This window comes from Phaseolus vulgaris, chromosome 11 (genome assembly GCF_051622355.1).
Source record: "Phaseolus vulgaris cultivar YP4 chromosome 11, ASM5162235v1, whole genome shotgun sequence".
NCBI lineage: Eukaryota > Viridiplantae > Streptophyta > Magnoliopsida > Fabales > Fabaceae > Phaseolus > Phaseolus vulgaris.
Genome location: NC_143508.1, coordinates 2,470,732 through 2,483,987, shown reverse-complemented (window position 1 = coordinate 2,483,987; position 13,256 = coordinate 2,470,732). Strand labels below are relative to the sequence as shown.

At 31.7% G+C, this 13,256-nt stretch overlaps 2 protein-coding genes and 1 pseudogene across 3 annotated transcripts; 2 read left to right on the top strand and 1 right to left on the bottom strand.

Moving 5' to 3' along the window:
• The first annotated feature begins 2,483 nt into the window (after nucleotides 1–2,483).
• LOC150022960 (uncharacterized) lies at nucleotides 2,484–3,831 on the top strand. The gene is made up of 2 exons (XM_090297618.1): nucleotides 2,484–3,342; nucleotides 3,426–3,831. Exons 1-2 carry the CDS (start codon nucleotides 3,076–3,078, stop codon nucleotides 3,660–3,662), a joined length of 504 nt encoding a protein of 167 aa, XP_090153744.1. The 5' UTR covers nucleotides 2,484–3,075; the 3' UTR covers nucleotides 3,663–3,831.
• A 215-nt stretch (nucleotides 3,832–4,046) lies between these two features.
• LOC150022959 (uncharacterized) lies at nucleotides 4,047–9,074 on the top strand. The gene is made up of 4 exons (XM_090297253.1): nucleotides 4,047–4,710; nucleotides 4,795–5,030; nucleotides 5,107–5,182; nucleotides 9,066–9,074. The coding sequence occupies exons 1-4, from the start codon at nucleotides 4,237–4,239 to the stop codon at nucleotides 9,072–9,074; spliced, it is 795 nt and encodes a 264-aa protein (XP_090153379.1). The 5' UTR covers nucleotides 4,047–4,236.
• LOC137829264 (serine carboxypeptidase-like 35) lies at nucleotides 9,009–11,583 on the bottom strand (annotated as a pseudogene). The gene is made up of 8 exons (XR_016517522.1): nucleotides 11,311–11,583; nucleotides 10,937–11,041; nucleotides 10,661–10,849; nucleotides 10,375–10,475; nucleotides 9,876–10,142; nucleotides 9,599–9,738; nucleotides 9,422–9,514; nucleotides 9,009–9,333 (listed from the first exon to the last, which is right to left on the bottom strand). The product of XR_016517522.1 is annotated as a serine carboxypeptidase-like 35 (transcript).
• Between the last annotated feature and the right edge of the window lie 1,673 nt (nucleotides 11,584–13,256).

Sequence of the window (13,256 nt, the reverse complement as noted above, 5' to 3'; positions counted from 1 at the left end):
ATTTACCACGTGTTTCCGTAACTGAAGAATATGTGGGTTCTACCATGGATGAAGCAGTACACGATGATGGAGATGATGATCGATTGGAGGACATGATTCGTGATGTGGGAGCTGAGTGTTTTGCAAAAGCGCATGGATATGAAAGTATGTCAAAAGATGCAGAGACTCCTTTGTATCCTGGATCAACTAACTTCACACGGTTGTCGGCGGTGTTAAGATTGATGAATTTGAAGGCAATAAACGGATGGACTGATAAAAGCTTCACGGAATTGCTCCAGCTGTTGAAGGATATGCTTCCAGAGGGAAATAGTCTACCTAATCGTAATTACGAGGCCAAAAAGATTCTTTGTCCAATGGGTATGGAGTACAAAAAGATACATGCATGTCCTAATGATTGTATATTATACCGGAAAGATTTTGAATTGTTGAAAAGTTGTCCGAGGTGTGGGTTATCACGTTATAAGTTGAAACAAAAAGATGATGATTCTATTGATGACATGGAAAAGCATGGACCCCCAATGAAGGTTATGTGGTATCTTCCCATCATTCCAAGGATGAAGCGTTTGTTTGCAAACCCAGACGATGCTAAGAATCTTAGATGGCATGCAGATGAGAGGAAATGCGATGGCATGTACCGACATCCAGCTGATTCTATTCAATGGAAGAAATTTGATGATGACTTTCCAGAATTTGGTAAAGAATCAAGAAATATCCGACTTGGTTTAGCTACAGACGGAATGAATCCGTTTGGTAATATGAGTACAAATCACAGTTCATGGCCTGTATTACTAGTTATTTACAACTTACCTCCTGGATTGTGCATGAAGCGAAAATACATGATGTTGTCTATGATGATATCCGGTCCGAAACAACCAGGGAATGATATTGATGTTTATCTAAGTCCCCTAATTGAAGATTTGAAGTTAATGTGGGACCAGGGTGTCGAAGTATTTGACGGATTTGCTAATGAAACTTTCAAGCTTCATGCCATGTTATTTTGCACCATCAATGACTTTCCGGCATATGGTAACTTATCAGGTTATAGTGTTAAGGGTCACAAAGCGTGTCCAATATGCGAAGAAGACACTGCTTCTCAACAATTGAAACATGGAAGGAAAACAGTATATCTTCGGCATCGGAGGTTTCTTAGAAGTCATCATCCTTACCGGAGGTTGAAAAAAGCCTTTAATGGACACCAAGAGGGTAGTGGTCCACCAACTCCATTAACCGGTGTTGAGGTTTACGAAAAGGTAAATAACATAGACCACACCTTCGGCAAGTCCAAAAAAAAGTCATCTGTGACAAATATTTGGAAGAAGAAATCAATCTTCTTTGATCTTCCGTACTGGTCGAGGTTAGAAGTCAGACATTGTATAGATGTAATGCATGTTGAGAAGAATGTGTGTGATAGCTTAATTGGTACACTTCTTAACATTAACGGGAAGACGAAGGATGGTCTAAATGCTCGTTTAGATTTGATTGAGATGAACATACGCGGCGAGTTGGCACCCATACAAATGGGTAAGCGTACATATTTGCCCCCAGCCTGTTACACAATGTCAAAAGATGAAAAAATTAGTTTTTGTCAATGTCTAAAGGGTGTGAAAGTGCCACAAGGACATTCCTCAAATGTGAAGAGTCTAGTGTCAATGCAAGATTTGAAGTTAATTGGGTTGAAGTCTCATGATTGTCACATCTTGATACAACAATTGTTGCCGGTAGCTATCCGTGGGATCTTACCAAAAAATGTTAGACACACCATAACCCGTTTGTGCTCATTCTTCTCTTCCATCTGCTGTAAAGTCATTGATCCCTCAAAACTAGATGAACTTCAAAATGAAATTGTTGTTATCTTGTGTGAATTGGAAATGTTTTTTCCTCCGTCTTTTTTTGACATCATGGTTCATCTAGTGGTGCATCTGGTAAGAGAGGTTAGATTGTGTGGACCAGTGTACTTAAGATGGATGTATCCTGTTGAGCGGTATATGAAAATTTTGAAAGGTTATGTGAAAAATCATTATCGTCCAGAGGCTTCAATGATTGAAAGGTACATAGCTGAAGAAAGTATTGAATTTTGTTCAGAGTACATGACAAAAGCAAATCCAATAGGTGTTCCAGCTAATTCATGGCACCACAGGCGTTCTACAAGTAAATGTTTACGTGGTGTGAATATTGTAAGCAAATCTCGATCAGAAGTCTTGCAAGCACATTTGTACATATTGAATAACACAGATGAAGTTGTACCTTACATAGAAGCTCATAAAGCCATTGTGAAGGCAAATAACCCAAGACAAGTAGAGAAATGGGTCTTGATGGAACATAATAGAACTTTCATGCCTTGGTTTAAAGATGAGGTGTTCAAGGATTCAACGGCATCAGAGACCTTGACTTGGTTGGCTGCTGGATTGAAGTTTGATGTCATTTCATGTACAGCGTACGAAGTGAATAATTGTATATTTTACACGAAGTCCCTGGATGAAAAGAGTACAATTCAAAATTCTGGTGTTACTCTTGAAGCCGAGTCAATGCAGTTTTCGACTTCGAAAGATACAAATCCAGTACTTGGATCAATGGCATACTATGGGTTTATAGAAGAGATATGGGAGATTGACTACACTAAGTTTTCCGTTCCAGTTTTCAAGTGTAAATGGGTTGATAATAAAAGTGGGGTTAAAATTGATGAATCAGGATTCACACTAGTGGACTTTCGAAAGATAGGGTATCGAGATGAGCCATTTATAATGGTTCAACAAGCATCTCAGGTTTTCTATGTGAAAGATCCTACGTCAGAACATTGGTATGTCGTTTTACACGGGAAAAAACAAGGGGAAGCCATAGATGATATTGAATATGGCGAAACTCGTTCATTCACACCAATGATAACTAATAAAGATGACGATGTACTTGATGATGTACATGCAACCCGTAAAGACCACAGTGAAGGAATTTACATATAAACATTCAACCCACATGCAACATGTAAATAAACATTTATAATTTTATGTATTATTTTTATATGATTTTAATTCGATGCACATTAACTAATGTTTGTTACCTAATTTTTTTAACAGAGACATGGATGACGACCAGACTCCAGTCAGACCTCGATCTGGGCGAGGTAGTAGAGGACCTACTAGATTGAAGCGTCTTGCATTGAGACGTGCTGCTGGTGAGAAGACACATGTTGACATTGACGTCAACACTGGAGTGGCTTTTGGTCCTAAGGCAGATGAGTTTATGAGCTATCTTGGAGTTGTTTCTCGTGAGAGGCTCTCCATTTTGATTAATTCATGGGATGAGGTTTCAGAGGTTGATCGGAACATGCTATGGGAGGATGTTCTGGTAAGCTTTACATTATTATTGTTATCATATAATGCTTTTTAATATTGATTAATTAATTTTAATTTGATGATGTTATTTTCCAGGCAAACTTTGACATTCCTGATGTGGAACCGCTTCGATCAAAGATATTATCCAATATCGCACTTAAATTTCGTACCTTTAAGTCAAGACTGACATCGAGATACATTTTTGGCGACCTTAAAGACGAAAATCCATGTTTAAAGTACCAACATATTGATGAAGAGACATGGCGTCTTTTTAGAGAAAGCCGTGAAAATGAGGCTTGGATGGTAAGTGAAGTAACTTTTTTGTTTATATAACATTAATAAGTTTATCTTATTTACTTCAGTTTGTTTATTTCAATTATGACAGGATCGTCGGAAGAAAGCTCAAGAGATAGCTTTGAAGAATCTTACCCCGCACGTTATGTCTCGTTCGGGGTATAGAAAACTTGAGCAAACACTGATGGTGGAAAAGGAGAAATCTCAACAGGGGACGTATTCTGATAATGTGGAAACAGGGGTCACTTCTCCTCCACCACCTTTTCGCCATGAAAAATGGAAGAGGGCCCGAATTAAAAAGTCCGGTGCACCAAGTTCTGAGCAATCCGGGGTTATAATCGAAAAAATTGTAAGTTATTTTTGTTATTTTCAATTTTTTTAAAGCATTAATTATATTAATGATTGAAAATATGATTTTTGTGTACTCTTGCAGGATTCCTTGGAATCCGACGGTACATTTGTTGCTGAAGGTCGTCACGATATCCTGGTTGAAGCAATTGGACGACCTGAACACTCTGGTCGTGTTCGTGCCGCTGGACAAGGGGTCGGAATTAAACTTTTTTTTGGAGTTTCAGAACGACAGCCATCCTCCTCCTCCAAGAAGGAAACTCAAATGAAGACTAAGTTACGTGAAGAAATAATGGAGGAGATGAGAAAGGAGACTGATTTGATGTGGCTGGAGATGAAAAAGGAGAATGATCGAATGCGACAAGAGTTTCTATCGCAACAAGTTTGTGCTGAGCCGATTGAACCCCTTGTTAGTCCCACTCCCAAGAGCACAAAGGGGAGTTGTGCGGCTCCTCCAACATCAGGGGATGATATCAATGGGCAGACAGAGGATTGTGAGCTACTGGTAGTGGGCGGCAAACTTCCTCGGGTGGTGGCACTTGGAAAAGTCTATAAAAACGCCACCACCTTACATAGCGTTCCTCTCTCCCCTGATGTGGCGAAGGTAACTGTTGAAAAAGTACGATTTCCTGATGCTCGTGTTCCACTACCTTCAGATGAGGTAACCACTGTGGCCGATGCATTTCAGACATTCGTTGCCTGGCCCAGAGAGCTCATTCGATCTATGCCCGAACCTCATGTAATAATTTCGTTTCATTATATTATTTTTTATTTATATTTATATATTACATATAATTTAATACAAATGTTGTTTATCTTGTAGGAACCTTTTCAGCCACCAACTCCGAAAAAGAAGCGTGAGGTTCCAGTTGACGATCCTATGGCTTCCCTACGTCTCATTGCTAGTCAGATTGGCAATGATCCTTTTCCAGTTCCGTGGGATAATACATTTTTTCAAATCAACACTGAACTGCCACTGATGATTTACAACACAGATTTATCAGAATTTATATCTGGGAACCAGGAGCTCAATATAAGTATAATTCAATTTTTTATGATGTAAGTATCTTTACCTATTATTCAATTTACTTTATGTTAAATTATTATTGATTATGCTTTAACTAAAAACTTGTAGGTTTTTGCATAGAGTCTGTATCACTGAGGGGAAGGAAAATATGTATGGGTTCGTAGATCCTGCATATACTAATCCCGTTGGACCAAACTCAACTGAGACTCAAGCATACATCACTAACATCCTGGAAAAAGAGGGAAAACAAATTTATTTATGCCCTTACATTAATGAGTAAGTTTAATTATATGTCATCAATTATTATTATTTCATGTTTTAAATATTTACTAACTCTTTTCAATGATCATATAGGCATCATTGGCAGTTACTTGTCTTATCAATGGTTGATAAGACTGCTGTGTGGTTCTGTTCCCTACACAAGAAGATGCCCACAAAATTTAAGGATATCATTGATACGTAAGTATAGTATAAACTTAACTTTGTATATGTTACTAATTAACCATCTACTAACGAGGTTTTTTGTATTAACCAGTTCATGGCGTGGATATAACATCCTAAAAGGTCGATCCAGTTCAAATAATTTGAACTACATAAGAGTAAAGGTTTGTAATTTTTTTCTTTCTCTATTATCATTGTTTATCAATATACTAACATATTACTTTTTATTGAATTATATAGTGTAATAAACAACCAGGAAGCTATGAGTGTGGCTATTACATTATGCAATGGATGATTACCATTATAAGACTAGGTGTTAAAACTGGTTGGAAGGAGGTATATGTTAAATCATTTTTATAATTCTTGAACATATATATATATATATCTAGAAACTAATTTATGTCAACTTTGCAATGCAGTTATTCACAGAAGAAACACCAATGAGTGAGGAAGGCATTTCATATGTTAGAGATTCTTGGTCCACATACTTCATTAATTTTTATAAGTCTAGCATAAGTAAACAACATTAGTGGTTTTATTATATGTAATTTGATCACTTGTAAATGTACATTTTGATGATTTCAATTGGTTACTACATTTTTGTATTTGTCTGGCTGGGTTTAATCATTATGCAGGTTATTTAAATATATGGTTTCTGCACAAAACAGGATGTACCAAAAAAAAAAAAACACTATTTACAAATGCGGTCATTTACCAAGACCGCATTTGTAAATAGTGAATTCGCATTTACAAATGCGGTCTTAGTAAATGACCGCATTTGTAAATAGTGATTTATGAATGCGGTTTTTACCAAGACCGCATTCATAAATCCTAAACCCCAAACCCACTCCCTAATTCAGAATAATATACAAATGCGGTTATCTAAAATGACCGCATTTGTAAATGTGATTTATGAATGCGGTCATAGGACCGCATTTGTAAATTCCAGATTTACAAATGCGTGTTGATCAAATGCGGTTCTATGACCGCATTTGTAAATTTAAAATAGCCGCATTTGTTTAACTTATCTGCACTAGTGAAGGTACTTCTCTCTGTTCTAATTCCTTTAAGATTTAACGAAATTTTTCATCTTTTACATTTACACTAGATACTCATTATCGTGATTGAGATAAAACCGTCCTTTAAAGAACATATATGTATTCATACTTGTTGGATGAGTTTGCAACGATTTCGCTTAAAACATGGCCTCCCAATTTGAGGCATCTTTGTTAATAATAATAGAAGGTGGATAATTATAAAAAAATGTAAACAATTGATTGTATGTGTGTCTGTAATTGACTATAATTTTATAGCTTATACTAAAGAAATTGTCGTTTAAACATCTTCGATTGTCTTTTTATATAGTTATGGGATTTGGATAGCATACTACAATATACCATAAACACACAAACAAATGAAATGGAATTTTGTTTAATGTGATGAGACGAACCACAAGAAGATGAAGTACGAGAAGTCTCGCAAACATAGGAAGCGATGGACTCCAATGTTGCGCCTGCTATCAAATGTGCTGTGGTTTCAAGAAATTTAAATTAAAGCATTAAAAGCTCTAAGTTATAAATTTCAATTCAGGAAATAGATTACTTTCTGTGTTGGGTTTGAGTTATTAATTGAAGCTTGAAATGATAAACAAAGAATCAAAGAAAAAGAGTAAGTGACAATTATAGTTGTGTTTTATTACTCAAAAACTAAGTTGTAATAGTATTTAGGATTTTCAACAGCATTCTATGTCAGAAAATTCACGATCTTTAAGCTTAAGGGGTAATTAATTACTCTTAGGTCTTTTATGAAAACTTCAGTAGTAGCAAATGAAGATATTTTAGTAGGATGCATTGTGTGTAAGATTTTTTTATAGTTTTGAAAATATGATAAAACATGTCTTTCGATTGTTATTCATTAGTGTGTATTATTTGTTCATGATGAAAAGTATTTAGTTAGCACTGGAAATCTCCAGCTCTGTTAATACCTTTTGTATCCAAATAATAAAAAAAAAGCAGCTAACACTGATATACTTTTTATTATTATTTAATGTGCATAAAATCTAAAAAGGAAAGGAAAAAGCGAGATACAAAAATGGGCGTCTAAGTTTAAATAAAATAAATTAATAGACATGGCATCAGATTTTAATTATATAGAGCAGTGGAAATAAAGGATCTAGTATTATGACGATAAAAAAAAGTTAATTTAATAAAAAATTAATAATAGTGCTGAATGTCCATATTTTTTATGGCAATAAAAAACTGAATATAATTTAAAAAATTGGTATAACGATTATTGTAGTGAAAAATAATTACCTAAATCTAAAAAGTAAAGTATAATAAAATATGTAAATAATAGTTATGAAAATAATTTATTTCTCTATTAACTGTTATAATTATATAATAAAAGTACTTTTCCATTTTTCATTACTGTTGATTATTAATTTTTCATTACTGTTTATTATAAATAGTTTAATATGGATTATAAAGATACAAAGTTGGTTAATTATGAAAGTTAAAATGGTAAAAGAAATATGTAAAATCACATTACCATCAACATATTAGTTTCCAGTTGGTGGACTAGAGAAAACTCTCAACATGAAAAAAAAAAAAAAAAAAAAAAAACATATTAGGTAAGATGTTTTAGGTAGAAACTCTTGTTCTGAATTAAGGTGATTGGTGCTTAACAAGTTATATATAATTTTGTTGGATTTGATTTGATTTGATATATAATTAAGGTGATTGGTGCTTAACAAGTTATTTATAATTTCCCTTCTTTTCTTTGTTTCTTTTTGTCTGCAAATTTATCAGCGGAAACAAATACATCCTAAAAAAATGAATGAATTTCAGGGGAAAGTATCCTAAGAAAAATGAATGAAATTTAATGAAAAGTATCCTAAGAAAAATAAATGAATTTTAGTGAAAAGTGTGGATAATATACCATTTTTTTACATTTTACATCTGCATTTGCCAACTTATTCTTTAATATACCATTTTTTTAATGCATTATCTATTATTATATCAATTTCAGTAAAAGTTATAACCAGTGCAATCTCAATATAATATATTTAATTAGACGAAAAAATTGTATGTGAAAAAATGTACAATAATATTTAAGATAATAAATTATATTTCATAATAATTTCAGTAATGTGGTGTTTATTTATAAAGATATACTATTCAGGTGAATTAATGTAATTTAAAAATGTAAAAAAAAAAACACAAAAAAAATTAAGATAAAATTAATATTAAAAATCTTTTTTTTCTTTTATTAAGATGCATTAGAAACGTGGTCATTCAGAAATAAAGATTCCTTTCCATCATTTTTTCTTGCTTTGATTTTACATTTTTTTTAGTACAGTTTGAATGAACCATTTATCATTAAAGTACAGTTTTGAAATATTAGTGTCCTCCGCCATATGCGTAGACTGAAAAACGTGTTGCAGGCATCTTCTTCACGTGGGTTAAGAGATAAAAATAATCTTAGAATTGTAATACCTCTTGTACTCCATTGATGAATGATGAATTTAGTTACAACTTTTGAAGTGTTTCAATTTGGTTTATTGAATGAGAAGATTCTACAATTTTATTACAAAAATAGTTCAATTTCTTTTATTTTATTACATACAGGTAGAATGAACTAGAAGGGAGAAGATGGAAGAGGTTGAGATAAGAGGAAATTGGAGAAGAGAGAAAGTGCTTGTTGTGGTGCAAAAACTGGAACTTGGTGGCCAGCACCTCTGACGGAGGCAAAAGTAAGACCACCCTCATACTCCTCCACCCACCCTCCCACTTCTACCCTTCAAACCAAGCTCTCCACTCTTTGGTTACATTCAGTTTTAACTCTTCCAAGCTATATCTCGTTGATAATATTGGAACTCTACCATCGGTGTCTCCACTGTATACACATCAAGTTACATGTCAAAATATTATAACCATAATTATATATTGAAAACAAAATTCTCCAAACTTATTCAGATGCATACCTATACATCCAAATACGTAAACCAACACTTAAGAGCTTCTGAATTAGTGGCAGCACTGTGGTTGGGGAGTCATTCCATTTCTGAATTATATCGCTTTATCATAAAACAAAATGATATTACTATAATAGTTTATCAAACTAGTTATAAAAGGAATTATAAGATATTGAGAATAAGTACCTGCAAAGAGTATATGGATAAGGCAAGTTTGTGATATTTGCATGGATGGTCCTCTGAACATTCTTGTCGCTGAAATATTTTCTAACATGATCATCTGAACAAGGATCGTATCCTGATGATGGCAGTGTACTCCAAAGATCCTGAAATGCAACAAAAGATAAACACATACATTTCGATCACATTTATTTATGTTCCCTCACCACCTTTTTCATTGGAGCGTATCTATATGCAGTTGAAAGAAATTGATAATACCTACAAGTTACCTAAATATACTTACATGTTGGGTGAGAGCATGAAGAGTTGAATTTGGTCTTTCAGAATCTTCGAGACAAACCGGTGAGTAGATATTGAAAATGTTAATATCTGAATACGATTTTAAAAAGTTGGCAATATTGACTTTGCAATCTTTGGTTTGTCTCTCTTTACTAAAATCACAGTTCCTTATTATTCCATCGAACACTTGTTTTGAGATTATTCCATGACTCAGAGCATAATCAAATACTCCTTTTAGATCTATAATATCATTTATCACGGCATTTCCCATCTGAATTTTGATCAAAATAGTACATGTCAAACATTTATTTCTCTCTATGGATATCCATAATGCTCCTAAGAAATAAACTAAATAAGAAAAAAGATAAAATCCTAATATTAATCCTTTTAAAATACTACTTAATAATGAAAATGAAAAAGTTGTATATAAAAGTAAATAAGAAATTATAAAATTATAAAGTGTCCAAAAACAAAGTTGTAAAGATAATATTAGTGGTAATTACCATGAATCCCTTCAAATTGATGTAAGAACTTTTCTCATTTCTTTCATGTATAAGATCATTTCTTTCATGTATAAGATCAGCAAGTTGTGGAGCATAATGTCCTGAACAAAATATTCATTGAAATGCAGGTTATTCATAATTAAATATTTAAAAACAAAAACAAATTTAACAAACTAATTAGAAACTTGCACCTTAATTATTCAAATGGGATATAGGTTATAAAAAAATTATATTAATGAAAATTAATTAGAGATTTATTAATTAATTATAGAGATCAAGGTGATACCTCCATAGCTCTCTGCTACAATATAGAATTCGTTGGACTTGAAATTTGGAAACCTTTTGAACCAACCAACCAAAAAAGCATAGTTATCAGAAGCAGAAACTTGATCACCAAGCTCACTTAAGTCCTTGAAATTGTTAGTATAAGAAAAGCCAACACCAATTGGTGAGTCCAAAAATATGATATTTGCAACTGAAAAATTAAGATAACATAATGAGATTATGCATCCAACTAATTAAATAAGTAAATACTTTAAGAATCATCAATAAAATTACATACCTTTATTCCAAGAAAATTTATTAAATTTAAGGTGTTCTTCCTTATCTACCAGAAATGGACCAATCTCTTGTGCTGCTCCAAAGGCAATAGAGGAACAACCAGGTCCTACTCAACAAACAACAACTAGGTAACAGGGAACAGAAAAAACAAAGCTAGGGCATATAGAACAAAAACAACAACAACACCCACAAGAACTACAACAACAAAAGGTGCTTTGTTGTTCACCGATCAAAACAGATTTAAATAAAAACAGTGATGATGGAAAAAGGATTTGAGGGGTAGAGTGATGTGAGCATACTAATTTTTTTTTAAATATATTGAAGATGAATTAAAATGAAGAAAGGGTAGTGATCAAGGGTGTGATCAATGTATACCTCCATTAAGCCAAAGTACAAGAGGTTTATGTGATGGATCATGTTGAGCTTCAAAAAACCAGTAAAATAATGCTTTCTCTTGTTCTGTTCTTAACTTAATATAACCTGCATAGTGATTGAAATTCACTGGTGGCTGACCCGGCAAACTTTTCACCCTGTCATTCTCCTGCTGCCATCTCTCGTCTCCGACAACCATGCTTATGAGGAAGGAAATGAATAGCATTTTGAGTGCCATTGATGAGAGGTTAATCTGGTTGATGAGATGTAAGAGTGAGAGATGAAGTGAGATAAGAAATTATGGGTATTTATAGAGGTGGTAGGAGTTTGGATACAACTTTAAAAATATTTATAAATTATTTTTATAGTTAATATTACTAAATTATATTTATCATCACATGTTTAAATATTTTAATTAAATCCACCAAAAGCAAACTGAGCCGGTTACGACAAATGAGCATGCATAACGTGAGAAAGGAAAAAAATTAGAAGAAAAAAAACGCAAACACATAGGCTAGCTCAAATCGCACACGGCACATGTTGAATTAAAAGAGAAAAAAAAAGTAAATGAGATAAACTGAAACAAGAAATCACCTCTTGGGATCGGTGGAGGTGTTAGAATTGGGATTGGATTCGGGGCAGAGAAACGACAGTGATCAGTGCGCAAAGACACTAAGTGAAGTGGCGGAAGAAGAAAACTGAAAATTCAAGTTTTTACTTGGTGAAGAAAAATTAGGGCTCGGAGTTGACGAATGGGTTAACTATAACGTCCCTTTTATATATATATATATATATATATATATATATATATATATATATATATATATATATATATATATATATATATATATATATATATATATATATATAAAGAAAATTGTAATTTTTAAGAATAATTTTAAAAAATATAGTTTGATAATTCTTAGAATTGAATACAACTCTTTATGTTTAATTTATAAATAAATATACATAATAAAAAGGAAATTTGTAATAAATAATATAAAAAAATATTAAAATAATAATATTACAAGTTGTAATATGGTTGTATAAAAAATAAAAAATTGAAGTTATCAATATATCATTACTCCATTTTTAATGCATGAGTTCTTAATTAAAAAAATATATATATTTATATTATTTTTTATATCTATATATAAAGAAATTTCTCACTATAACATAATTATTAAAATTATATAAAATTATAAAAAAAAATATTTTTATCTAATTTTTTCTTAATGATATTTTATATTTAAAAAATATAAATACACATACAATAATATACATATAATTTTAAATGACACATATAAAAATCATAAACTGTCATTCATTAACAATTATTTCGCGTCTATATTATTTATATTTTTTATTTTTATCATGTAATAAAATAAAATATTAATAAAAATAAAATATTAATAAATTTATGTACAAGAAATTTTATAAAGAGAAATCTCTTTATATATAAGTATACAAAATATAAATGTTATGAAATTATATACTTAAAAGAAATTAATATTATGTGTGCAAATAAACTTTACAAAGTTGAAGTAATAAATAAAACATAATTGTTTTAATAAGATAACATAGATAGACATATAGCAACAGATAGCACACAGTTATTATCTTAAATTTCATAAAACAACTTATACTTTTTAAAAAAAAATTAAAGAATAAAATAAAAGAATTAGGATGTACTATAATTAAAGTTATAATAAATTATTTTTTAAATTCAGTCAGACTTTATAAATTTTTCACATAAAATATTCAAAGGTTACTAAAAATGAAAATGTAATTTAAATTTTTTCTAAATTCGTAATCATCATTTATATTTATGATGTTTGTCAATAATCTGATTAAAAGATAAATTATATGTAAACTAATATTTTAAAATCAAATAAAATATTATTATTTGCATATATATGTTAAGAGTATAAATTTATAATTTATTTTAA

Coding starts and splice junctions, on each gene's coding strand:
- LOC150022960 (XM_090297618.1), top strand. CDS start 3,076: ATGGATGACGACCAGACTCCAGTCAGACCTCGATCTGGGCGAGGTAGT. Junction 3,343..3,425: donor TGCTATGGGAGGATGTTCTG/GTAAGCTTTACA, acceptor GTTATTTTCCAG/GCAAACTTTGACATTCCTGA.
- LOC150022959 (XM_090297253.1), top strand. CDS start 4,237: ATGAAGACTAAGTTACGTGAAGAAATAATGGAGGAGATGAGAAAGGAG. Junction 4,711..4,794: donor GATCTATGCCCGAACCTCAT/GTAATAATTTCG, acceptor TTTATCTTGTAG/GAACCTTTTCAGCCACCAAC. Junction 5,031..5,106: donor ATAATTCAATTTTTTATGAT/GTAAGTATCTTT, acceptor AAAAACTTGTAG/GTTTTTGCATAGAGTCTGTA.